Here is a 27405-nt window from a genome sequence, read left to right as displayed (position 1 = left end):
AGACATCAAAGTGTCCACTGTCTACGTCGCCGGTGGAGAGTAGCGAGAATTGTCTTTCATCTTGAAATCTGATTTGGTGTGGATGAATTTGTTCTCCGCGATACACGATTAAACATATGAGCGGATCCACGTCACTTCACTAAAAAAAAAACCGTCAAGTCACGGATCTTTGCGCCATTTGAAATATCCGTAGTATTATGTGAAAAAAAATACAATTTCAAGGATTTTGAAATTTTTTCAAAAATGGCCGAGTTCGAGCTATGTAAAGTTTTGTATATCACTGTTGCACTGTTATGTTTGAAAATTCATATCTCCGAAAGTATACATCGGAGCGGACTGATCCTGCAATCGTTCTGTTCCCAAAAGAACGCGCTTCGATAAAAAAAAATTTATTTGGGAAAAAAAAATTTCTTTCAATATTTTTTTACCGTTTCTTTTTTTGATTTCGCTACCATTTCCGCGGGACTAACAACAATTCATGGAGATAATTTTTTTCGGATACCTGTATCCTTCCTCTTTATTCCTAAAAAAAAAAATTGATGGAGAAGTTACCAGGGCCGGAGAAAAAAAATGAAACGTCTCGTCGCGCGTCAGCGCTACTCCCGCGAACTCGGTGTGTTGCGAATATTATATACGATAAGGTGGAGTTCAATTTGATTTGATGCTCTTCCACTTACCCGGGCTATCCATTCTACGGAAATAGATATTAACCACCTTAGCCCTCAAGTATCCGTCCACTGGTCATCCTTTCTTGGAGTTAAACTGTATACCTGTTCTGAGAATTCCAGTACGGTTATGGTTCGTTGAGCACTCCGGTGCTGAAATTGGGTTTAATTCTATTTCACTCAGTTTGTGTTACATGACTGATAGATAATCTTGCAATATGTTGGTGGCTCTGAAAAGGGCCGATATTTTCAGCGATGATTCGCAGGATAACGCTTAGTAGCCAACCTCTATTTGAAATTAATTCATAATTTTCGTCGAATCAAATTTTTCTGATGCGGAAAATAATTTTGTTTTGATGAGTTTATGAGATACTGGAATAACCGGATGTAATTTTAGAGTGCCACGAACTGTCAAGGCTTTATCGAATCGATTTTGTAAAATAGATTCTTCCGCTTGATATTCTGCAGACGTACAGTACGCAAAAGATATGCTCCGAAAATAAGAACCTGCCCAATTATACAGATCCAGCGGTGTTTGGATAGGATCGGAATTGCCAATCAGTTGTAAACTCGTACGCGAAGCTAATCTCTTAACAGTTGCACCAACACCATCACACGGCCATTTTCCATGTGATGTAGCAAAAAAATATCATTCGGCTTCGCATTGAAAGTCTTCGAAGTGATGTGTTATGTTTATGAAATTTCTTTTTGTTCTAATATTGGGAAGCTGCTCCATCGGAGAAATAAATTATTTTTTCTACAGGAATCGAATTTTGAAACTTCTCTCTTATAAAGTTGATCAACTTTTTTTGAAATAAATGAACCGCGACTGTATTATGTTTCAGATGCTCTGAAATTATCACAAAACTAAAATGTCTCAACTGGTCGTCGGCGTAAATTTTATGGTAAACCACGATTGGATGAATAGTCACCTGATTATTGGTCTAGTGAAACCCTTGCGTGGAATCTTGTACAACAAATGCATAATTCTCAGCGAAATCGCATACTACTAAAAATTCACCAACTCTGCAAATTTACAAACACCGATTTTTTTACCCGGATAACGATCACGGAATAATCGATACAACTCTCTCAAATTATTCAACATCAGATGCTACTGAACCGATATTTTTTCACCATTTCTTTCAACGGTTATGCAGCTTCTTTGACCTGGAATTATGTGACTGACCTCCTCACTTCGATACATATACATATACACAACACACCGAGTTCGCGGAGTAGCGCTGACGTGGACCGGCGCGCGCGGTGACGCGCGACGAGACGTTTCATTTTTTTTCTCCAGCCCTGGCAACTTCTCCATCAATTTTTTTTTTCTAGGATTAAAGAGGAAGGATACAGGTATCCGAAAAAAATTATCTCCATGAATTGTTGTTAGTCCCGCGGAAATGGCAGCAAAATCAAAAAAAAAAAACGGTAAAAAAATATTGAAAGGAATGTTTTTTTTCAAATAAGTTTTTTTTTATCGAAGCGCATTCTTTTACAAACAGAACGATTGCAAGATCAATCCGCTCCGATGTATACTTTCGGAGATATGAATTTTCAAACATAGCAGTGCAACAGTGGTATACAAAACTTTACATAGCTCGAACTCGGCCATTTTTGAAAAAATTTCAAAATCCTTGAAATTGTATTTTTTTTTTACATATTACTACGGATATTTCAAATGGCGCAAAGATCCGTGACTTGACGGTTTTTTTTTTTTTAGTGAAGTGACGTGAATCCGCTCATATCTTAAAAATGTCCGCAGTTGCAGCTAATTCTGCTTCTCCCCCGTAAATTCCATTTTTATTCATGTGTGATTTGTAATCACCAGCAGAGCGATTCTGTAACTCGTTAACGCAACTAACGCTAGTGTTAACTTTTGTTTTCCGCTATTTGACGCTTCGGGATGGCCATGGATTGACAATTTTTAACAGAAAACAAGGTACTGGCGGGCTGCGCGGGTGAGTGCGTGGCTATGCATTAGCGTTAAAAGTTAACGCTAGCGTTAAATGAGTTACAGAATCGCTCTGAACCTAATCACGGCACCGTTTGACTCATTACCTGTAATAAAAGCCGCAAATGTAGACCAATTATCAACTATATTTGAAACGATACTCAGTCTCACCTCTGCGTACCGACCTTGAGTGCCGTGTACACAATACGCCAGCGCGCAAAAAAGACAATTCCCGTCGGGAACTATCTTGATAATTCTCGTTTGCATTTTCATTTTTTGTGTGTCAGAAACGGATAACTATAAAGATATTTTTCAAATACTGTCATAAACAGCCGATGACAGCTGTCAATCACTTGACACTAACTTCATAGCAACAGTAACTTTATTATTAAATGAGTTTATTCGAAAATACTCCACGTTCGACTTCTCAGCGCACATCTTGTTATGAACATAGGAAGTTTTGTTTTTTAGATGCTTTTTGTTTTGTTTTCGGCATCTCACCCCACCGCCAACTCCATACGTATACTATTGTTATTATAATCTTTTTTACCTGTTGTTATGCGGTACAGGACTTTTTTATTAGATAGAGAGATTATTTATTTTTTTATGGTCCAAAAAAGGGTGTAAATTAAGGCAGGTAAACGAACTTTAAAGTCGAAACGTTTGCAGTTTTATTAATAATAAAATTAAAAAAAAAAACTGCACAGCGAACGGCTCGATATATTATATTTCAAGATCTCGTTGGTACTTTTTATTTTAGATCAACCGACGTCCAAAATCCTAGGCACCGCAAACCGTATCAGTACGGAACATGTTTCACGCCGGCCACTGTACAAAGCTACGAGTGAATAAATTTTGATGAAAAAATTACTGATATTACCTTAATGTATAAACTTTGAAATAAGAAAAAACGAATAGAATTGAATACACAGTTTTTTTAGCTAAAAAATCTCGGAATTCGCCCACTTTTCTAGTCATCTACTAGGATGTGCCCCCTTAAAAGGCACTAGATTTTTTTTTTTTATATTTTTCCGACACGGTTTGAAACCTTCTTCTAGAAGCCTTTTCATTTCATTAGACTTGACAATTTCTCGCACATCCTATGCACACCTGACTATCTCCTCTTATTCGCGATCATCCGCTTCTGCTCACGCCAAGACACTCTATGGTTATTCCTTAAATCTCAATAATCTCAAGTAATAGGGTTCATAAAGAAAAGTTTAGCAACAAATAAAAATTTTTAACCGTACTTGTTCATTGTTTATTTTATCTAACTAATAAACTAGGAGTAATAGTATTACTCTTAATAAAAAAATTTATTTATTTCACATTTATTTCTATATGGTTGTGGGTAAACGAATTTTTAATCGATATCGAATTTTACTGTCATTCTGTGAAAAATGTTAAGCCCAAACTTATTTCATCATTAGTTTAGTCCTTAATCAACCGGTTTCTGACCGGCTCAGAAATTGACGGTCATTGACAGTCAGAGTCTGTCACTTTTCTCTGACTTGACCAAATCTCTGAATGACGGTCACTCCGTACCTTTAGGTGTAACACATGTGGTGTGGCCCTCAGCGCTCACTTTTAGAAATGTGTTAAAACTTCAAATTATCGTTGAAGATACTAATACTAACATCTTTCCATCGGCCTGCAGCGATATGTAGTAGTGCCAGGTATTATACCTATCTTAATTTCAAAAAATATTTTTACGCTCCTATCTTGATTGAGTTTTTTTACGCTCAGATACGCGTGGGTGCGGGACCCGTAGCATTTGCTACCAGCGCCGGCACTAGCTTATGGCAGGCCCCGTGCGGGCCTTGAAAATCGGGCCCCCCTGGAAAAATTTTGGACTACTCAAAGTTTAAAATTCCACTCTGCGAGACTTTTTGTTTGCAAAAGTGGAAATAATATCCGCAAAATTTAACTTGCTGCTAATTTCATGTTCAATTGACATTGCAGCTGTTACGTCCCGACGTACCGCATCGGCGAAGTTTGAAGCATATATTCTATATTTTACCAGTTAAATCAAATAACCCGTTTATTTCGAACAACAACCTTCCTCAATTTCAGGTTTAAATTATCACTATTATAAATTAGCCTCAACCTATTTAAATCAATCTCACAGACCTGTATAGGACTATAGCAACACGATCCTACATATACCGGCGTACCGAAAGGTAGGTCTTTCTTAGTTTTCAAGTTTTATTCAGTGCTGTTACCTGGGTGCATAATCGACTATTATCCTTAATAGTCGTAAACTCTTATCGCTCTACACACGTTCACCCTCCCACGTAACACAGCTAAGCCATTCAGCCGGTCTTGGCACATAGTGGAACGCAAATAAGTTTTTATAAGCTTCAGTTTTGAGAATGTCCTTTCTCCTGACGCGGAAGTTACGGGTAATGTTAGAAAAATCCTTGATGCCATGATAAAGTTTGGATATATTTCATCAAGACTTCTGGTAATAATGTGCGACAACATCATGAATGCACTTAAGTTGGCCATTTTAGATGTTAAAAAGTAACCCTTCAAGGATTCCAGTTCTTCGGCCAGCTCTCCACCGTCAATATCACTGTTTCCATCTTCTCCTCTCAGGAAATTTTCCAGAGTCTGTGATTTATTCAAAATTTGCGATCTATCCAATAGTACAAAGTTGTTAGAGTTTTGGATGATACTAAAAGGTTTGCAAACGTCTTTGGTCGTCACGAAACGTTCCCGTAAACTTGATATAGCTATATCGCATAACTTGTTAAAAAATTCAATTTCCAACCTTTTCATTGGATTGCGTGATCGTTCATCACTTTGAGATTCGTAATCGAAAAATCGTTTCGCCCGTGGCGTACGTGATTCGGGTAAAGTTTGCGAAATGTCCTACTGTTCAGCCATCTCTTTAGCAGTTGCTACGCATTTTGCGAAACCAGATTCTCGGAAGGCTTGTAATTGAAAGAGAGCACCATCGATCATGTTCATCGTGGTATGTAAATCAACTTGGGGAGATTGCAAGACCTTACTGATTTTGTTGATCACTTGCAGTATATCGTACCACACCACCAATCGAATGAGAAAGGACAGTGATTCAATTTCGAAGCTGATGCCTCTGAGTTCTGCCGTCAACTTTGCATCTTTACCTTGTGATATTCTACGAATTTCTCGCAGTGCCTCTCTGATTTCTGTTATTTGGAATCTTATTGCTTTTACAGCATTTATTTTTCCTTCCCAGCGAGTTTCAGGTAATGATTTCACACTAATATTAACGTGCTTTTTCAATATTTGCCACCTTTGGGTGGACGCAGCGAAGACTGCGAAAAGTTTTTGGAGAACACCAAAAAATAATTCAGCCGTGACGGACGAATGTGCTGCATCTGAGACAACCAGATTGAGGTTATGACGACTGCAGGAAACGAAAAACGCCCTTCTGTTGTCCTTTAAAATCCTGGCCTGAACGTCGCTATTTTTACCTTTCATGTTACTGCCCTTATCATATCCTTGACCCCGGCAGTTATTTAATTAGAGATTGTTCGATTTCAATATGTCCAGTAATGTTTCATACAACCCCTTTCCAGTTGTATCATCCACAACAACAAAGCCAATGAAATGCTCACAAATTTCTACGTTGTCTCTAGAAACAGTAACAAATCGTACAACAGCAGTCATTTGTTCCGTATGACTGACATCGGGCGTGCAGTCCAAAATTATAGAATAAACTTCTTTAAAAATAGCTCTACCCAGTATGTCAATAAATTCATTCTGAGTTTCCTTTCCTAAATAGTGGACGCGTTGAAGGTCCCCAATTTGAACTCGACGTACGTGTTCACCTAAAATAGGATCGAACTTTGCCATCAATTCAACTTGGCTCAAGAAATTCGTTATTCGGTTCGTATAAGCGGTCACCAGTGCCTCGAAATGCCATATTACACTTCGCTAAGTGTCTAATTATTTCAAGGAGTCTTTCAATTACTTGTTTCCAATAAGTTTCCTCCTTTTGGATTAAAGCTTGATGCTCGGCATCGATGGTCTTTTCGCGATCCAATCGGACTTTGAGTTCTTTCCATTTTGTCATGCACTCGATGTGCATTTTGGATTTTTCATGCGAGCTTAAATTGTCTTGTAAGTGCCGCCAGGATCTGAATCCGGTCGATTGCAATTGAGTTTGGACGTAACAAAAGCCAAACAGCTTACAGCAAAAACAATAGACAGAATCCCTTTTCTTTGAATAAATTAACCATGATCTTACAATTTTTTCGCCATTTTTAAGAGTTCAATAGCAATTTTCTATAGTAAATCGTCGGCGATCTGTATCAAACGGAAAAACTGTATCCCGTTCAATTTGAGTCGGCCCTCGCTTTACCAGCGTTACACGTGAATTGTCGTTGATATTATTATTTGGCCAATCAGCAGGATCCTGCCAGTCAATGTTTGATATTGGATTCCTTTCTATAACTTGCGCTTGTATGCTACTTCCAGCTGTAGGTGTGATGGTGCTTTCAGTACTCAGTGACTGAGTTTCTGAATTATCATCTAAATAAACGCCGTCTATGAGAGGTGGGCATGTGAGGTCTGAACTCGTATTTTGATTACATTCGACGTTACTTCTATTTGTAGAAGTGATGGTGTTTTTAACATTTAGCAACTAAGCGTCCGAATTATCATCCATACAAACTCCGTCTGTCGGAGGTTTACATGCGAGGGCTGAACTCGTGTTTTGACTACATTCGCCACCCTTGTCATCAGGTTTCATTCGTTTCACAAATCCCCGGAAATAAGCAGCACTTTTTTTGTCTGCTTCACACCGGGCTTTTTTCAATTTACGCTTTTGGGATCCTGATAACTCTTCGACCTTATTCATGACGATTTGTACAGTAACTGACAAAAAAAAGAGACCACTTCAAAAAATTTGAAAAAAATCGAAAAATTTTAGATTTTTATATTTGTATCATCTTTAATAGGTAAATTTTATAATCTTTATAAATATCTAACATGGTGATCGAAGAAATAATTGCTCTTTTTCTATTATAACAATGATTATAATTTGTAATGATAATTTATATCTTTCAACACATTGACAAAAAAAAGAGACCGCTTTTCAATTTTTCAATGTAACATAGACTTTTTTTTTTGACGACGCCTAATACTTGGTATGGCCACCTTTAGCCTTGATAAAGGCTTGGAGTCGTCTAGGCATACTTTCGACGAGATTCTGCAGATAGTGGTCATCCAATTCCTCCCAAGTTTTGTTAAGCGCCGTAAAATGATTGTCGTTGTTTGTTACACCAGTTTTGTTAATTTTTGCGTCCAAAATTGACCACAAATTCTCAATTGGGTTGAGATCGGGTGATTGCGCTGGCCAATCAAGCACTTTTATTTTGTTTGATTTCATGAACAGCTGTGTTTTCTTCGCTGTATGCTTCGGATCATTGTCTTGTTGAAAGATAAAATTCTCTTCCAATCCGACCCGAACCAACGACGCTTCCAAATCCTCACTGAGAATGTCGATATATCTATCGGCAGTCAATATGTTAGTGATTGGCACCAAACTCCCCACTCCGGACCAAGCAAAGCAGCCCCAAACCATGATGCTGCCTCCTCCGTGCTTTACAGTTTGCTGTAGGTGACGTTCTTCCAACTGTTCCCCCGGCCTGGCGCCGGCGCTGATACCGGTTGGCGCAGCAACCGTCTTCACTTTTTGACATACGAGGGCTTAGTTTTATTGCGTCATATGCCGGCTACTAGATCACTAGAAAGGGGGGTAAAACGGGTCATTTCACCCTTTGTAACAATACTATTTTTTCTTAATACTATCGTTTAATTCAATAGTATGAGGCTTTTCATGTTAGATTCCGAAGAGCAACGTGACATGCATGCAATTTAGCAACTTTTTTTCGCAAAACGGTAAGATGAAAAATTCGAAATTGAAAAAACCTTTTTATGGAAACGGTATGATGTTTCGAAATGTATTGATGGTTATGTGATTCGTGAGTATGATTTAATGAGTTTTCTTTGCAAACACCTTATTTTTGCTATTGAATTCGCGTGTCCAAGTATACCTTTCACACTCAACTACTAGTGACTATTAGTTAGACAGGCGGCGACGCTTGTCCAACTGCAGCTCACACGGAGAGTAGAACTTGGACACTCGTAAGCTCTATTAAAAAGGTGAACTATTCAACAATATCAAGGGCAGTACAGCGATCAAGGCAGTGCGTAAGTAAGATAAATCCAAATACTTGAACGTTTTATCTACAAAAAATTAGTATTTGTTGTTGATATTTACGAATAACGTCGACATAACCTCAAATAGGTTAGGTTCGTTTTGACATTGCTCACGTTTAAGTTTATTTTGAGTACATTATTTATTCGTGCAATTACTTTCTAGCATATTATACTTATTCTACTCTAGAAATATGTTTTTCGTAAAATTAAAAATAATTATTTTTGTTCTCTAGTGAAAAATGGGAAAAATTAAAAACAAAGCTTCAACGAGTAAATCCAGCAACTCGACAAAAGTAAATGACACTGTTAATAGTACCTCATCGTGTCATTCTAAGAAAAGAAAAAAACGCAAAGAAAGACAATACTCGAGTGGACGATTGAAAGAAGCTTCGAATGCACTGGGACAAGGAAAAACATTGAGGCAAGTTGCGGATGAATTTGGTGTGCCTAAAAGCACCTTGCACATCAAAGCAAATAATATCACTCTATTGGAATGTGCAAAAGGACCTCCAACTATTAGGACAACAAATGAAGAGTCTGAAATTGTTCAGTGGATCTTGCTGAGTGCGGAAAGAGGATTTCCTATTAACAAAGATTTTTTATTAGACACTGTGCAACGATTTTTAAATGACGCAAAGAGAGATACTGTCTTTACTAATAACAGACCTGGAAACCACTGGTACAAAGCTTTTTTACGTAGACATGAAGTTTTAAGTATACGAATTGCACAAAATTTGACTACTACCAGAGCATCTGTAACTGAAGACGACTTAAGAAATTGGTTTAGCCATATTACCAACTATCTGGAAAAAAAGAGCTGTTAAACATCTCACCAAACAGAATTTATAACTTAGACGAATCCGCTTTTCAGTTAGTTCCTAAAGATAACACTGTTATAACTCACAAAGCATCTAGATCTGTGTACCAAATAGTATCTAGTAATGAAAAAGCCAGTTTAACAGTGCTTTTTATTGCTTCTGCAGATGGAATAATGCCACCTCCTTTAATACTGTATGACTCAAAAACTACACCAAAAAAAACAGATTCTAGCAAACATACCACCAGGATGGGGTGTCGGTAATAAAGGATAAAGGATGATGTCGGTGATAAAGGATGGATGACAGCTGAGACGTTCTACTATTTGATTTACAATATATTCATTAAATGGTTGAATGAAAATGCAATAGAATTACCTATTGTTTGTATGTTGATGGTCACGTTTCACATCTCTCTCTACCACTAATGAAACTCTGTAAAGAAAGTCTGATAGAATTGATAGCTTTATATCCGAACGCAACGCACATTATTCAACCACTTGACGTGGCATTATTTCATCCGTTAAAGGAAGCCTATAGAAAAACAATACGGCGATGGAGAGTTGATAATGAAATAATCAACTTTAAGAAACAAATGTTTCCTATAGTATTGAAGTTAGCTTTGGATAGCATTGATTTGTCTGCAAGTATTCGAAGTGGCTTCAAAGCTTGTGGTTTGTACCCATTTGATGCCAATGAAGTAAATTATAATATTTTGAATAAGAACAAAAAATAAAAAGAGTAGAATCAAGCTTTGAAGAAGTTATTGGTCAGAAAAGACAAAACGTTCCAAGTAATGAGTTGTTAGATCTTTATGAAAAGACCATCTTGTCAGAATCAGTTTTAAAATCATTCAAAGAACAAGAATCTGCAGAAAATTGGACTGGTGATCCAGATTACAATAATCATTTCATCTTTTGGAAAAAAATTAAAAACGTTCTTTGCGAAAAACGTTGACCAAATCACGTCGACTTTAAGCGTTACATCAAATTGTGATTCAAGTTCAGCTGATCCTACGATATCTAGATGTAATGACGAGAGTATTTTAGTTGAATCTGCAAATGACATAGAGATAGATTTTGACTTATCAGATATAATAGTCGAACAACATGAGAATTTAAATGAAGTATCTTCAGTATTCGCCAGTGTTTGTGACGATTCAAACCATCTTTCTCTTCAAATCGATGATAATACATCAGCGATCCAATCAGTATCTCAACCTATTGTTGTAGTAGTAGGAAATAGTATTTCAAATACGTCACCGATAGATGCCAATATAATTGAAGTTCCTGATATAACAGCATCTGCTCCAAACGATAACATCAGTGGCACTCTAAGTGAAAATATTGATTGTGATTTTGCAATAGAATCAGACGTTTTAAATGAATGCATGAGTAAAGTGATGAATTTAACAAATAATCGTGACAGTAAATTCCTCATACAGAATTGCAGTCTTGAAGAGCAAGTGATTGATCAGTCTAGAAATCTAGCTTCGAACGAACCAGAGTTTAATTCACCGTCTCAACCTTCCATTACATTGAAACATAGTACTATACATAACTCAACGATAGATACTAATACGTGTAGAAGTTCTGATATTGTTGAAGCTCCTCAAAATAAAACCGTCAATGACTACGCACATGAAATACTGGATTTAACAGTTGTTTCAACTGCGAATGAATCTTCGTCTACTTCAAAGTCTAGAGAAAATAATAATTCCACAGAAGTAACTGCGAATTGAAATCCTAATTTACAATCAGACAATGCCGTTGATAATGTCGTTAAGTTCATTTGTGGCTCTGCCTTACGTGAAAAATCATCTAATTTTTCTAATAACTGAAAATCAAGTATGAAAACTTTAAATTCAAAGGAAATTGCACTTGAATCAGAAAATCAGTTAAAATGTTTAAATTTTCAACTTAGTGAAGTTGAAGATTCTTTACTTCAAGAGAAAGTTGAAATTTTACAGGCAAAATAAAGTTCAAAGAAAAGGAGTCGTGATTTTTTACTTATTTTTCATAAAATGTATCTTAAAATACTATATAATAATTATATGCTATTGTTCAAATCATATATCAAGTGTTATAGTTGTAACGGATTTTAATTCCCCTTAATCTCACAATTTCACGACATGTGTCGTCACGAAGTTCCCCCTCTTCGATTTCTAAACTGTAGGTGCGTAGCGTCGTCATCATACCGCAGAACTAGGCGAGACCCGTTGGGTGTCTGACCATAAAGCAACACGTGTTAAATTAATATACTTCGATTCATCTATACGTGTTCTAATCGTCATCATATCGCTCTTGGTCTACACCTTCACATAGCCCGAAAGGGGTAAGTTTCATTTAGTATATATTTCTCGAGGCGTTGACCTATTCTGAACATTTGTTCTTTCATTGCATTTCTCTAATTAGCGTTTCAATTACCGATGATGGTTTGTTGAGCCATTGCATATCGCGCATGCAGCACCTGCCAATACCGCCATTTCGTTCATCGCAATCAGCTGCACATCAATTTTCTAGACATCGCTGTTTTGTCGCCAACATCATAAAACGATTAATTGCCGAAGTGAGTTGAAAGACGATTATATTCGAGTCTCGTTCTCATGATAACTATGTAGTACCGCTACTTCATACATGATTATGCCACGTTTTCAACTAAAAACAAAAGAGATCCCCCTATGCTGGACTGCCCTGTTTCTACATAACGTTTTTCGTGCATGAAGAAGCCACATCTTTTTTTTCCCCGTCAGACGTTATTTTTCCGTCAAAAGTTAATTTTTAGTTTGTGAACGATGAGTAAAAAGTAAAAACGTAGTCGCAGTGATAAGATTGACCATTTATATAGAAAAATCAAGAAATTGAGACGTCGCCGTCGCACTTATTCGAGCAGTTCAAGCAGTTCTCCAACAAGCATGATATCTGTAAGCGACAAAAATCAACGTTTCTATGACGACGAGAAATATTGTAGTGATTTTTTACAGGATGCAAGCGTTGTTTTGCGTGAGTAATTTAAATTTCATTTATAATTTCATTTGAATAGTTGAATTGCAAGCACAAGGTGTTAATCTCACATGTGAGTTGAGATAAATCATGCATTTTGACGGTGGGCCCTCACGAGAGGTGGGACATACCGTGCAATGAGTTGTGTCAATTCACATTTTCGGCGGTGGGCCCTCACGAGAGGAGGGACAGACCGTGCGATTTTTTGGCGGTGAGCCCCCACGAGAGGTGGGACATACCGTGCAATGAGTTGTGAAAATTGATTTTTTCGACGGTGGGCCCTCACGAGAGGTGGGGCATACCGTGCAATGAGTTGTGTCAATTCACATTTTCGGCGGTGGGCCCTCACGAGAGGAGGGACAGACCGTGCGATTTTTTGGCGGTGAGCCCCCACGAGAGGTGGGACATACCGTGCAATGAGTTGTGAAAATTGATTTTTTCGAGGGTGGGCCCTCACGAGAGGTGGGACATACCGTGCAATGAGTTGTGAAAATTGATTTTTTCGACGGTGGGCCCTCACGAGAGATGGGACATACCGTGCAATGAGACTAAAGGTTGTGTATGTGTTGCTGTAACACGGACACATGTCCCTTGTAAATTTACAGAATCAAACCATTCCTTATTTATTTTGTCAGACGATAACACGTTTGGAGGTGAGGTCAATGACCCGGACGCTAATGACCCGAAGGCTAATGACCCGGCGGCTAATGACCCGGAGGCAATCATAGAATCAGCCGATCTACATTTGCCTGAAGTTGCTGTTTTTGATGAAGACACGGCTAAACTGTTGGGGGAGAGTGCTGCATCTTCGGAAGGTTCTTTCACTTTCCATGCCGAACTTTCAAATCGCGTCAAGCAGTGGATGCAGGACGGCATCAGAAAAGATGATAAAATCAATTTATTTAGAACTTACCCACGCAAAGGTAGTGTGTTTCTAGAAGCTCCTACCCTTAACCCGGAGATAGAAGCTACAGTTAGTGACACTGTTAGAAAAAGAGATAAATTTTGCGCTGCTGACCAAAACATAGTTGGTTCAGCTATCTCGGCCATTGGGGTTGGGCTTTCTTTATTGCTGGTTAAGAAAAACTTTGATAAAGACGATAGAGATATGTTGATTAAGTATGAATTAGATGCTATGAAACTTCTGTCTGAGGTCCACCTACAGGCAACGAAGACGCGGAGGGTTTATATATACCTAGGTATTGATAAAAAAGCTAAAACTGTTTTAGAAAATTCAAAGACGGATGAATTTTTGATTGGAGCCGATTTGGCTGACAATTTGCGAAATGCAAAATCGATGGAGAAGTTTGGCTTGTCATTGAAGCCATTTTCTCAGGTCAAAAAGCCATTTTTGAAAGCTTCCTCAGCGGGAAACTGGCGTGGCCCGTCTGGCAGGAATTCAAATTTTCATCAGGCGGGCAACAAATTCAGAAACAATTACCGGCCATTTCAATCGAAGAGCCAAGGCTTTCAGAAAACACAGGGTCAGTTTCGAGCTCGTCACAATGCATCAAACCCCCGTCAAAAATAGTAACGGTAAGCAAGTTAGCAGGACGTTTAAAATCACTCCTGAGTGCTTGGTCCAATATTACTTCAGACAAATTTGTTTTAGACGTAATTAAAGGTTATAAATTGAAATTTATAAATCCACCACACCAGTCTGTTATCCCAAAGATACCTATTGACAAGTCAGTGGAATTTGATTATAAGGAGGCCATAAATAATTTAGTTGAGTTAGGTGCAATCTCAAGTTGTTTACCTTGTACTGATCAATTTATTTCTAGTTACTTTTTAGTTTATAAATCCAATGGGTCAAAACGCTTCGTTTTAAATTAAAAAAAAGCTCAATTCGTTCATGTTTGCTGATCATTTTAAAATGGAAGACATTCGTACGGCAATTAAACTTTTGTCTCAGGATTCTTTCATGGCGAAGCTGGACTTGCAAGATGCATATTTTATGATTTCTATACATCCGGATAGCAGAAAATATTTAAGATTCATTTGGAAGGATCAATTGTATGAGTTTGTCTGTCTTCCGTCTGGATTGTGTACAGCTCCATTGATTTTTACAAAAATCATGAAACCTGTGGCGCACTGCTTGAGAGAGGAGGGCAGGATTTTGGTCGTATATTTGGACGATTGGTTATGTTTTGGTTCTGATTTCCATTCCTGCAGTAGAAATATTTTACGAACGGTAGAACTCCTAGAATTCTTAGGTTTAATAATAAATTATCGAAAGAGTATTTTGGTACCAAAAAACCGTTACGAGTTTTTGGGTTTTGTATTAGATTCAAAAACGTTAACTCTAGAGCTCCCTGAGAGAAAACGGGACAAAATGCTTGGTCTCATCAGAGAGTTCAAGTCTAAGAATGTATGTAAAATCAGGGAGTTTGCTCAATTTGTGGGCAACATAACAGCTTGTTGTCCAGCAGTGGAATACAGTTGGGTTTACTCAAAATTTTTTGAAAGACAAAGATATTTAGCATTAGTTAAAAACCACGACAATTACGACGCTAGAATGTTTGTTACAAAAGATATTCAAGACGATTTTGTCTGGTGGGAAAGAAATATCACTCAGACAAGTAACTCGATCAAAACTTTCAATTTTAAAAAAGGAAATTTTTTGATGCATCAACTTCTCGTTGGGGAGCATACTGTAATAATGAGTTAACTCATGGTTTCTGGAAGTCTCCTGAACGTGACTCTCATATAAATTATTTGGAGTTATTAGCAGCTTTTTTGGCATTGAAATGTTTTTCCGGAAATTTGAGCAATTGCGAATTATTATTAACAATAGACAACACAACGGCAATATCGTATATTTTTCGTGAAATTTGGCAGTGGTGCGAAGCGAGACAATTGTGGATATATGCTTCCTACATCGCGTCAAAAGAAAACATAGAAGCCAATAGAGGTTCTAGAGTTCGAAACGCTGACACAAAATGGGAACTTTCACCTGATGTTTTTAATCGTATCAACAATCATTGGGGTACGTTCCAAATTGATCTATTCGCATCGCGGAATAATGCAAAGTGTTGTATGTACTGTTCGTGGCATCGCGATCCAGAGGCATTTAGCATTGATGCTTTTACTCTTGATTGAAAAAATTTAAATTTTTATGCCTTCCCGCCTTTCTCAATGATTTTAAGAGTGATCAGGAAAATTATATCGGATCAAGCACAGGGTGTATTAGTAGTACCAGACTGGTATACCCAGCCGTGGTATCCTTTATTTACTTCCATTTTAATGGAACCACCTATGGTTTTTAAACCATCTTCTCACCTACTTCTTTCACCTTGTAGACTGATTCATCACCCGCTTGCAAACAAGTTATCTCTGATTGTCGGCAAATTATCAGGGAAGGTTTCAAGCGTAAAAATATTTCGGAAGAGTCAATAGATATTTTGATTGCTTCGCTATCTACAGCAACTATGAAGCAGTATAATAAACCAATCAAGGACTGGTTGGTTTACTGCATGTCCGTTGGTTGCAACCCTTATGAAGCTAATGAAAATGAAATTTTAATGTGGTTGACAAACAAATTTAAATCAGGTGCATCCTATGGGACATTGAATACATGCAGAGCAGCAATTTCGTTATTATCTGTAGGTGATCTTGTCTCAAAAAGCCATGGTATATCAAGATTTTTTAAAGGAGTGTTCAGGTCCAGACCCTTGAAACCAAAGTATGAAAATACTTGGGACGTGAAATCAGTATTAGATTCAATTTCAAATCTTTATCCATTAGATTCCTTGAATTTAGTGGAATTGACTAGTAGGTTGGTCGTTTTGTTAGCTTTAGGTACTGCACACAGGGTACAGACGCTTTCGTTGATAAAATTGAGTAACATTTCACAGAATAATGGAAGTTTTGAAATTCGAGTTTCAGATTTAATTAAGATGTCTCGTCCGGGTGCATTTCAGCCTCTTTCAAGAATACCATTATTCAAAGATAAGCCTAAGCTATGCATAGCCAGTACGTTAGAGCGTTACTTGGTGATTACTAAACCACTGCGTATTAATATTGATAATTTATTAATTACGACTCGAAAACCTTATAAAGCCGCGAATCCTCAAACTATTAGTATATGGATTAGGACCGTTATTGCGAGTTGTGGAATAAGTAAAGAATTCACAGCGCACAGTACACGTCATGCGGCTACATCAACCGCTCTAAAGAAAGGCATTGATGTTAATATGATTAAGAATATCGCTGGTTGGTCAAAAGATTCTCAGATATTTGATAAATTTTATAACAGACCTGTTGTATCAGATAAAAGTGTTTTCGCAAACGCGACCATTGATTAGTCTCAAGTAAGTATACTGAGACGTGTTAAGGCCAATCATAAGGTCAATAAAAAAAAAGAAAAAGTGTACTTTGGTACTATATATTAAGGAAATGTTATTATTGAAAATAAAAGAACAGTAATTAGAGAATTCTCTAAACATCTACATAGTTATCATGAGAACGAGACTCGAATATAATTGAACGATCAAACGAACTTACCTGTTGTGAAGTTCGATCGTAATTATATAAAGAGTCTCGTTCGAATGATAAGGACCCACCCTAGATTATATGGACGAAGTACAATAATCGCATCCCAACCCTTGTTTTTGAGTGACAGGCTATAAACGTTATTAAGAAACAGGGCATTCCAGCATAGGGGGATCTCTTTTGTTTTTAGTTGAAAACGTGGCATAATCATGTATGAAGTAGCGGTACTACATGGTTATCATTCGAACGAGACTCTTCATATAATTACGATCGAACTTCACAACAGGTAAGTTCGTTTGATCGTTCAATGATTATTCTTTACCGACGATTGGAGCAACGTTTACTTATTTGTTAAATAATCTGCGGAGCTGAAAAGCCACCTACACGTTGCAGTCTCCTATCGAACCGCCTAGTTTTCTCTATTTGTTCATTGTTTTATATTTTGTCAAGTCGTTATTTTACAATTACCTATATATTTATATGTCTTAATGTATCTCTGAGGTGATCACCCGTGTTATTTTCAATCGTTTGCTATATTATATGTTCTTTGTTATACAATTTTAAACGTGTCGACTCGTATTCGAGTCACCCTATGGTATTTTCGCACCTGTGGTGTTGTTGATCGTTATTCCGGCGCTTTGTTAAGCAGATTATACATTTTCGCATTCAAATTTGTTGATCTGCGTTAGAAATCTCGATTATTAACGCATTTTTCCTTTGTCACTCCGCTTCTGAGAGCTCATTGCTCAAATAAATCATATCGCATTTATAATTATTGTGTATTTTCGTATCTGTATCAATCATTAAAACCTCCGTAAATAAATAAATATATTACATAGTAAAGTTGATATAAACATGAAATAATAAAATTTAATGGCATGTACATATTTCAGTGTTGTGCATCTTCTGGTTCGAATCTTGTCCAACTTCTCCGATAACCTTCAAGATATGTCCAACTACTACAGCTTTCGACCTCCCTAATAAAATTCCGATAACTCAGTTACAAATGCATTTCAGGAGACCTTTTTTTCATCGATCGATTGAAAAATGTATGTGCCACGTGAGGGAATACTTTTTATAAATCGAATACGCCTTGATCCCGCGAAAATTAGATTATTTCAATCATGCTTTCCAACCTGTCCATCTATTGGGTATTTTACCTTATGGTTCCCAATGCAGGTTTCAATCTGACCCGCACATCGGCGCTCGACGTGCTGGGGACTCCACCTCGGATACTTGAGCCGGACCTACCGACTCTACGTCGTATATACATCCACTACAGTATTGACAGAATGAACTCGACGATTTGATTCGACTGGTCTCCCAGTTGGACAGTATCGTTGACGGAATTTAAACATTCTTTGCGCTCATTAACTTTCCCATCCATATGACTTACGACGAGTCGAGGGACATTCAGTTACACTTGACAGATTTGTCAAATTTTTCATAAACATTTATTACTCTTTTGAGTTATGTAATCTTAGCTTTGATTGATTTAATCACAACGATATTATTTGTGAAATAATTTTGCTCTCCCATCTTAGTCAATAAATTGTATTTCTAACTCGTCAGAGTTTTTTCTCTATATACGACCTCTTTGAGGTGACGAAAATAATTTTTTTAACTGAAACGTTTAATTGAAAATTTGTCGAAACAAAATCTCATTACCAAGCTCAATTGTACTTCAACCTAGCATCCCGTCTATGACCAAGCTGTACTCCGACGTAATTATACTTTGCATTTCAAGAGCGATAGTAACCTAACTCCGCAGGGGACTTTAGGGATCTACGCAACTGGCAAGCAAAAAAAAAAGGATTTTGCAGGATTTTTTAAATGAGTTTCAACTGTAACCATTGGTATAGGCTTTGTTACGATTAGTAAATACGCTCTTGTATTACATGAAAAAAAAATTTCGTTGATTTTAATCACCTTTTATACAAGAAAATCGTAATTGAAAATCAGTCTGAAAAAAAGGTGGGTCTGCGGTGTTGATGATTTCTCGGAGATAGTTGACCTGAAACCAAAAAATCGAACAGTTTTAGATTTAGCATGTTAATAGCCGTGGAATGAATCAAACGTTTTTGAGATTTTGATTTGAACTTTATTTTTTTGCCAAAAATGGCAAAAAACGGTCTTTTTCAACTTTTTCGCAAAGTGGCCGCCATTTCATTAAGTTTGCACACATCAAAAATCGTATGATTCTCTATTTCATCAATTTGACTTTGTAAAACAGAACCTGAGTTGATTGCATCCTTTATCGGAGACAAGGATGAAGAGGATGACTTAACGCTAACAATAAGTGACAAATATGTTCAACTTTGATATTTTTATTCAATATTAAATGCATTACCATTATAAGGTACAAAATTTGTATGTTATACTTAAATTACACGTAAACGAATTCGAGTTGATTGTATGGTCCACCCAGATAGCGCAGACGCAACCGAGTCTCGTTACCAGCTGTCATCATCTTTTGGAACAGATCTATACTTTCTCGGAAGGTTTTCGTAAGTTATAGCTGAGATAAAGGTGGCAAACCGGAACTTTGCCGGATGTAACACTGTGGCGAAACAAAATATTTACATTATTATCACATCTAAGAAATATGAATAAATATATTTTTCAGCAATAAAGCATGAATTTTCTTAAGAGGGGCTACCGTGCACATCCCTAACGCGCACATGTACGTGACCTCCTTTCTGTCTTTTTTTGCAATTTTTCAACAATGTTTACCAATTTTACGAACCGTAAGGCAAAAAATATTGGTCGCATCACAAGCGTAACCATTTACGCTCTCGTGCGATCACGCTGCACACTCGGGTATAAGGCCGTATTTTACGCTTTACATAAGGAAACTAATATTTCTTTCTCTTCATTTCCCTCTCGCAAAGTATGCTTTTTATTTATACCTGCTACCACATTATACGCTTGATCAAGTACACAGAGCCCTATAAATTTTTTATCGGACTAACCCTCTAAGTCATACATTATTGTACCGAGTTATCTCCTTTAACAAGATAATATTCTACGGTTTTTTGGGCTGCTAATTACAAATGTGAAATTAAATTTCCAAAATTCAAGATAGCGGATCCAATATGGCGGGCGAAAATTTCAAATGTAATCAAATACAGTCAAAATACTATGCAGAGGCTTTCGGGTTACTGATCGAATTTACAATACTGAATTTTAAAAATCTGATTTCCGACTCGTAATCAACGACCCCAAAGAACCCTAGACATAATTTTTTCTCCGGATTCGATCGAATCTAAAATGATCTCCTATATTAGATCCGCCATCTTGAATTTTTCAAATTTGATTTCAGATTCGTAACTAGCAACCCCAAAAACTTATCATTTATTTGAAACATGTGTAGACGGGTAAATTTCGCGAAAACCAATTATTCCTTTAATTTTCACTATTTTTCTTCAATCAATTTGTCTCTTACAATAATAATTACCACTATAACTCAAAGGGTTGAGGATTTGTGTACGTATAGTGTAGTGTGTGTCAATTGCCATGAGCAATCTCATCCTGAGTTCATGTAAGTGTGTGTCTTTATCCGGAAATAGAAGATGTAAAACGAAAAACGTGAAAGATGTCATGGGACACCCGGTTGAAAAGAAGATCCTCTCGCTATGGTATTATGTAACCAATAAGAGACACAATTAAATGAATGAACAACGTTTGCGAGTAATGAAATGAAAAATGATATCAATAACAATAACGACATACGTATACACAAATACAGCTGACGTGCAAGCCGCACGGCTTGACGCTATAGAGAGAGAGGCCCATAGTATGGCCCTACGCTCATACTACGGCCTGCCCCGTCTCCGAACACTGAGAGAGAGCGAGGGAGAGGGAGACTTGTCAGATGAATTCTTAGCCTTACCAAAGCCGTTTCGATTGTCAGGCTGTGAATTAAATTAGCTACAACACTTGTAGACTCGGGTAGATTCTGTGTCCCGCCAAAGCCACGCACGTTCTTCACCGGGGCAGACTCGGTGGATTCTCAGGCCTACCAAAGCTGTGATTGACCACAGACCCGGATAAGTTCGTAGATCCATCCAAGCTAGCTCTCTCAGACAATCAAGAAGGTCTACGCTCACAATGTTTTTCTATGATAGCCTGCGTTATATCTTTTTACTGGCTTGCATCATCGTCCACCAGACTCGCTTCTTCTGCCAATAGTTTCAGACACTTATTACAAATGGCCTTCAAGACACGGCACACGCGCCAAACGTCAAGCTGCTGGCCTGGCGCAATCCTGCGACGTCCGCTTCCTCGTGCTGACTAGGTGAGTCGGGAAGTGCATTGTCACGGGCGCGACGGCGACTCGACGGAAAAGACACCCCACCACCGACAAAACCGAGTCGTAATTCTGGATCGACCCACACCATCACGGCAGTCGAATTTGGGGAGTGTGGGAGTCAACGAGAACCCAGCCTTGCTGTAGCCGAACGGTGCACCCCATCGCAAGAAACCAGCCAACTCGAGGGGCCTTCTAACAAGTTACGACTAAATTTAGAGACTCAGGACCCTTCTCGACAGTACGGCTCGGGGGAATCGGTGGTGTGTCCTAAGAGTCATCCTCGCGTTACCCAAGGTGGCCCACTTCCTGACTCACCTATTTCAAAATTGTAACGTAGTACCTAATACTTTAGTTCTTTATAATTCATAGACCGACTAGCTAGATTATTCTAAATGTCTCTTTTTATATTTGTATTTTTCTCATTGATTTCGTTTGTTTCTTCATCTTTCCAAATTATAAACCATTAACGGGCAATCCCGAATTCTCTATTCGTCTAAACCTTTACCACTCAATTCCTGTCACCTAGAATAGTGAGCGTTCATCACAGCAGGTGTGTTTACACTTTGTACAAGCGAAGCCCAAAGGTAATCTATTTCTAACCGCTCGGGAATAGATTATATATTGCTTTTTAGATTACGCTGGACGAGATCGTTCAGATCATCGTCTGCACATAACACACTTTCAAATTCCTAGGCTGTCCGATACTGCCTCAAGTTTGCAAACTTGTGAAATCAACTCCTTGTTTGAATCAATTGGCGTTTAGTTAACGGTTTAAATAATAACTTAGTATAACAGATATTCGATCAGGAACTCAATTTGGTATAAAACAAGGAAGAAATCACAAAATAAATATGCGTCCAATCTATCTTGTTTTACGAGTTCGATCTACGTGATACAGTTCTAGTTTGGATGTTCCTAATTTTCCAGCAAGGTCGTTTTGTTGTAACCCAAAAGTAGTACGACTCGTCAAATTGCGTAAGTAGGTTAGATTGTTGCAGTCAAGACGGCTGAGCGATGCATGACCTGGAATGTGTCGAACCTCTGAACCAATGCATCGCCCAAGCGCCCGACTCAGCATTATAGAATTAATAAATTAACGGAATAACGCAGACCAAGCACTGTTCAGAACGGGGCTGAGCCCTGAACTACGGCAAGTACCAGGGACGTTGTAATTGATCTATTAAACACCTTTTATACTTTGTTTTACTAATTCGTGGCTAAGTGAGAGAAATTCATCTTTCTCCCCTCTGGGAACTACCCGCACTCTCCTATCCCTACAACTAAGTAGAGATACAACTGTTTTGATTCATGCTGCAGTATTCTCTAGTTATGGCACTATAGCCGCTAGTGCTAATAATCTATCTCTTTTTGTTGGAACAAAGTTCCTTATCCCGTGTTGCGCACTCTTGGCGGATGGGGGCTTGGCCGAAATAAGTATAAGATTCGACCGTCACGAAAAGCAACAACACTTTTTTTGTAGTACGTGGTGCACTCCCTCTCCCTCTTCCACTCCCTCTCCCTGTGAGTACAGTCACACGCTATCTACTTCTGCCACTGTCTTCTGTTCCGCCACTGTTGTCTTTTGCCCTCGGGCGTCTTTTTGCAGATCTTCTTGCATGCGTTCCACTGCAATTTTTCAGTGGACTTGTTTTCACCTCGCCGGTTTATCTCTACCTCGTGCACTCGACGAATTTCTAGCCTGCTTTTGCCCGGGGTACATGACCTACCTTCCCGCTTCTACCCATTGCACATGTCTATCGCGATATCGGTAATACCCGAAGACTATCGGAAATCACTTTTCCTCTGTATCCGTCATTTTGAGTTAGCTGTCTCCGCCCACCTGCTGTAACGAACTGAATTGCCGTCCCATCTGCTGCCGTGTTGACATCAGCTCTCCTATCAACCGTGCCTTGTCGGGCAAACAGCAAACACCCTTATCATGCCAAATCCTTTCAAATGCTCACTATGCGGTGAATCTATACCTACGAAAGTGAAGCGCTGTATATCGTGCCTGTTTGCCTATCATCTAGGCTGTTGGAAGGTCAAACGGCGGCGCAATAAATCCAAATCTTGCTGCTCTCTTGCGGACATGAAAGAATTTTCGCAAGCCTCGGAGATACCACTACGGAGTGCTCAAGTTGCGGCTAATGCCTATTGTGCTGTCGCACTCTCAGCTGGCTTACCGGACGCCCAAGCGGGATACCCAAGGATATAGACTGTGACGTGGCGGGTCTACCAGCACGTCACCGACCCGCACCTCCACTCCCAGACGACCGCGAAAAGTACTCTTTGAGGCAAGGGAGAGTCCTGCCGTGCCACATCGAAGAACAACCAGAGCTAGCTTTGAAATTGTTGTATTAGTGCTCATGTTTTTTGTTGTCCCCCACACTGTTCTCTTAGGTTGCCGCCGCTGCCGCCACCGTTGCTGACGCCGTTCACCAACCACCATGCGCTGCCGACGCGGGAAAGCGGAGGAACGACTTGACGTCCGGCGCGGAGTTCGAAGCCCTGGACCCAGTAGTCGCGCTGTCGCTTGCTCGATCATCAATACCGCTAATGACACCGCGCTGCTGCCGCCCAGGGGTCGAGTTGCCTTCACCTGAGTTCCCGATAAGCCCGGCCTTGCCACCCGGCACCAAAAACTACCGGACTCAGCCTCCCACTGGGTACTCCGATGCCGAGACGACGACTCAGATTTGAATGTGTCACCCTCGCAAACCGCAGCACAGCGCGGCGAACAGACCGGCTGCCCAGGCTCCCGCCGGTCTCGCTCCAAAATTTTCCAACCCCCCCCCCCCCCCCCCCCCGTAGCGCCACCGCGGGACCGCGTTCATCGAGAGCGGGTGGCTACCTCACTCTCCCTTGCGCTGTGATAACGACTGCCACGCTAGCAGATTTATCGCACTGTACCGAGTTTTTGCTTTAGCGCTTCGCTTTGTTTCTTGTTCCTTGTGCTTCGAATTGTATCTTCTGTTGTCTTTTGAGTAATTGTGCCGGACCTTCGCTCAGTTTCGGAGACGAATAGCTGCCGTTTGAGTCAAGGGTGTACTTTTGTACAAAGGTAGGCTGTCGCTGACGCGAATCTCGCTGGCCATAGCTTGTCACCGGCCTCAGGCCATATCCCATCGCAACAGATTGCCGGTCGCTTCGGTCGGCCATTTTAGGTGTGAAAGCCCGCGAGCCTCGTGGTAGCTAAGCTATTCTATGAATCGTATCTCTGATCTTATTTGCTGCCTTGCTCTATTATTAAGATTGTTGCAATTCGAATATCGAGATGTGGCAATATCCAGAAATGCGCTGACGTGACTGAGCAGAGCAACACTTCTCTCATCGGGCGCAATACATATGAATGCACGGACGTAGCACTGACCTCCTAAATAGTTCATAAAAGGCAGGCAGACGATGAGTTCGGAATCAGAACATCGAGACCGTAGCGAGACGCGTTATTTAGAGATTTAGCCTGATTATAAGTAAAAGCCTCTGTAAGCTCTTTTGAACCAAATTCATTTCATTGTAACACGATAAATTTCACTTTATATACGACTTGGTTTTAACCATCAATTCAACAAACGAACTACCTAAATAAATTGTTAGTTGTCGGAAGGATCTCAGGATCCCGATTACAACAAGATAATATACTCTGGTTGTTCACCGGTGGTTTTCTGCCGTTTTAATTTAAAGAATAATTTATAATAAAACTGGGTACCGTGCCGCTTTCCAGCCACGTACTGAGTACGTGAGTGCGAGAGAAAGAGAGAATCTGTGAGTTAGTGTGTGCGCCCATGCCGTCGTTGCCGAGCGTAACTACCACCGTCAAGCATAGCGACAGGTGACCGTCATTGTATTGTGACGCCCAAGAGGTATCATGTATTGTAATCTTCGGAAGCGATCCACTCCCCTCGAATCAATCATTCCTTGAATTCACTTTAGCCGTTGCAAAGCGCGAATATAACATCTAAAAGACTGAAACTAGCCATATAATATTCGAAGCAAGTAAAACCAAAGAGAATAGGATAATATGTATATATTAAGGAGTATACCTTGTAACATTGCGCTTATAACGCATGTTATAGACCGCCACCTCCACCCCAAATTCTCTTATAAAACGGTAGCGACGAGAAGTCATGGCGTACCATATGGGCGGAATTAAAATTAAATAGAATATTTTCCTCATCCTGTTTGTTTTAAATATCTCTCCTTATGTCCCGACTACCTCCAATCCCTTCCCATGAGCGGGCAACCCGAGAGCACGTCAAGGAGGAGAACGCCGGCAGCACCTAACCTCCCGAACGATCCTAACAACCTGGGCATGAACGCTTCTAACAACCTGGGAATGCGAGCATCTCCTTGGATTCACCCCGGGCAGGTTCCTCAACGCCTCAGCCTAGTCCCTGGGTCTCTGCTACCGAACTCCCGAGATATCTCCAGGGCTGCCGCCTATCGACGGGACTGTGTCCATTAACTGAAGGGAAAGAGCATTTCCGAACGACTGCCGCCGAGACCGAACGACGTCTAGCCAATTCCGCCAATTCCAATACCGCTAATATTATCGGGCGTCAAATGGGTGAACCGCAAATCCTGATGGTCCAGCATCGCAGTTCCATCTGTATCAAAAAGACGAGAGGGACCCGGAGAAACAGCTGAGAGCCACGAGCCCTGCCCGGACACCTACCGGCCGGCTTCTCCAGAGACAACGCGCCAATGCCATCTCCCGATTGTCTTCTGTTACTGTTTTTGGCAACGCTGACGAAGCTAGGGAAAGACCGCCATGATAGCGTCACTTCTCGTCCTGCTATCATAGTGACCCGACGTACCTTATCTGCATCACTGAAATTACCTCTGTGTTTTTTTTTTGTGTTTAGTTGTTATCGTTTTCCTACGGATTACTAACTCCTGTAATTTGTGAGTAAGCTTCCATTCCCGCACGACTCCCCGAGTTATTACCTTGAATCTCTTTTGAATATATCCCATTCCGATTTAGACGCAACCGATCGAAGCCGCCATTACCGGGGCTTCCATCCGCTGCTTTTCTCTCGGGTTTTCGTGTGCTTATGACCTTTAGATTAACTACCTTTTAATTTATTTACCTGGTGTGTGCTAATATTTTGTTAATATTCTCATCCCCATTACATTTCTATTGTATTATCACGTGTATCACCTCCCCCCCCTGTGTGAGCGTGTGTGTGCATGTGCGTGCGATTCTTTATTTGTATTAGTAGCGTCTCTTCATTATTCCTTCCATATCTAGTCCATGTACTCCGTGTCACAGTATAGTTTGTTACCGACATCGCGTATAGTCGACCGCAATTGTTAATACAAAATAACAGGGACCGAGAAAATAGTCAGTATTCGATAAATATTCGCGACAACTACAGAGTGTTGTCCCTTTTGTATAATATCTTCCTGCCTGTTTGTGTTATTCATATCGTTCTAACTATTGTGATCTTGTGATATCATATCGAATAAGTCCTAGAGTAATTAATATTCAATTCCTGCGTGTGTAATTATCGATAAATAATTTGTTGAAATATTGTATGTCGAGTTAGGTGTTCTAGTTTAGTCATTTTGTGCCGCTTAGCTTGGCGGCACCGTCCATTAATTGTATCCCTGATATTAATTCTTTTGTTAAAACCTTGTTATTCTCGCCCCCCCCCCCCCCCCCGTGTTTCCCGTCGTCTTTCGCGACGCGTCACGGGGACCTATCTGTACTAGCGTGTACTACTCTGTTTTACCGACGAGGTAGCATGTTCAAGGTTGCGTAGTTGAGACCTTCCTTATCTACCTCAAATAAATCCCTCTTTTACTTACTAACCTACGGTGCTTTGTTTTACGTGTCTTGTTTCACTCTTTGCCCCTACGTTCCCCTCTGCCAAAAACTGACAGCTGAGCATACCGAGGTCAAGGACCGCAGCTGAAAGCAGCTGTTTACCTCCTTTTTTTTCTTTTC

At 39.5% G+C, this 27405-nt stretch overlaps 2 protein-coding genes across 2 annotated transcripts; one reads left to right on the top strand and one right to left on the bottom strand.

Annotated features, from left to right (window-relative positions):
* Window positions 1–4869: 4869 nt before the first annotated feature.
* LOC124409411 lies at window positions 4870–6090 on the bottom strand. The gene is made up of 2 exons (XM_046887007.1): window positions 5501–6090; window positions 4870–5395 (listed from the first exon to the last, which is right to left on the bottom strand). Exons 1-2 carry the CDS (start codon window positions 6088–6090, stop codon window positions 4870–4872), a joined length of 1116 nt encoding a protein of 371 aa, XP_046742963.1.
* A 6020-nt stretch (window positions 6091–12110) lies between these two features.
* On the top strand, window positions 12111–15754 carry LOC124409394. The gene is made up of 7 exons (XM_046886985.1): window positions 12111–12218; window positions 12498–12573; window positions 12693–12725; window positions 13288–13851; window positions 13959–14390; window positions 14536–15308; window positions 15494–15754. Exons 1-7 carry the CDS (start codon window positions 12111–12113, stop codon window positions 15752–15754), a joined length of 2247 nt encoding a protein of 748 aa, XP_046742941.1.
* Window positions 15755–27405: the final 11651 nt, after the last annotated feature.

The sequence above is a fragment of the Diprion similis genome, chromosome 1, assembly GCF_021155765.1.
Source record: "Diprion similis isolate iyDipSimi1 chromosome 1, iyDipSimi1.1, whole genome shotgun sequence".
Classification (NCBI taxonomy): Eukaryota; Metazoa; Arthropoda; class Insecta; order Hymenoptera; family Diprionidae; genus Diprion; species Diprion similis.
This window is presented reverse-complemented; position numbering and strand designations above follow the sequence as displayed.

Bases quoted from the DNA above. Each gene is read 5' to 3' on its own strand.
- LOC124409411 (XM_046887007.1), bottom strand. From the start codon at position 6,090: ATGAAAGGTAAAAATAGCGACGTTCAGGCCAGGATTTTAAAGGACAAC. The intron at 5,396-5,500 runs GTAGGACATTTC...TCCAATGAAAAG, and splicing joins GCTAAAGAGATGGCTGAACA to GTTGGAAATTGAATTTTTTA.
- LOC124409394 (XM_046886985.1), top strand. From the start codon at position 12,111: ATGCAGCACCTGCCAATACCGCCATTTCGTTCATCGCAATCAGCTGCA. The intron at 12,574-12,692 runs GTAAGCGACAAA...TCATTTGAATAG, and splicing joins CTCCAACAAGCATGATATCT to TTGAATTGCAAGCACAAGGT. The intron at 15,309-15,493 runs GTAATAATGAGT...GAAATTTGGCAG, and splicing joins TTCTCGTTGGGGAGCATACT to TGGTGCGAAGCGAGACAATT.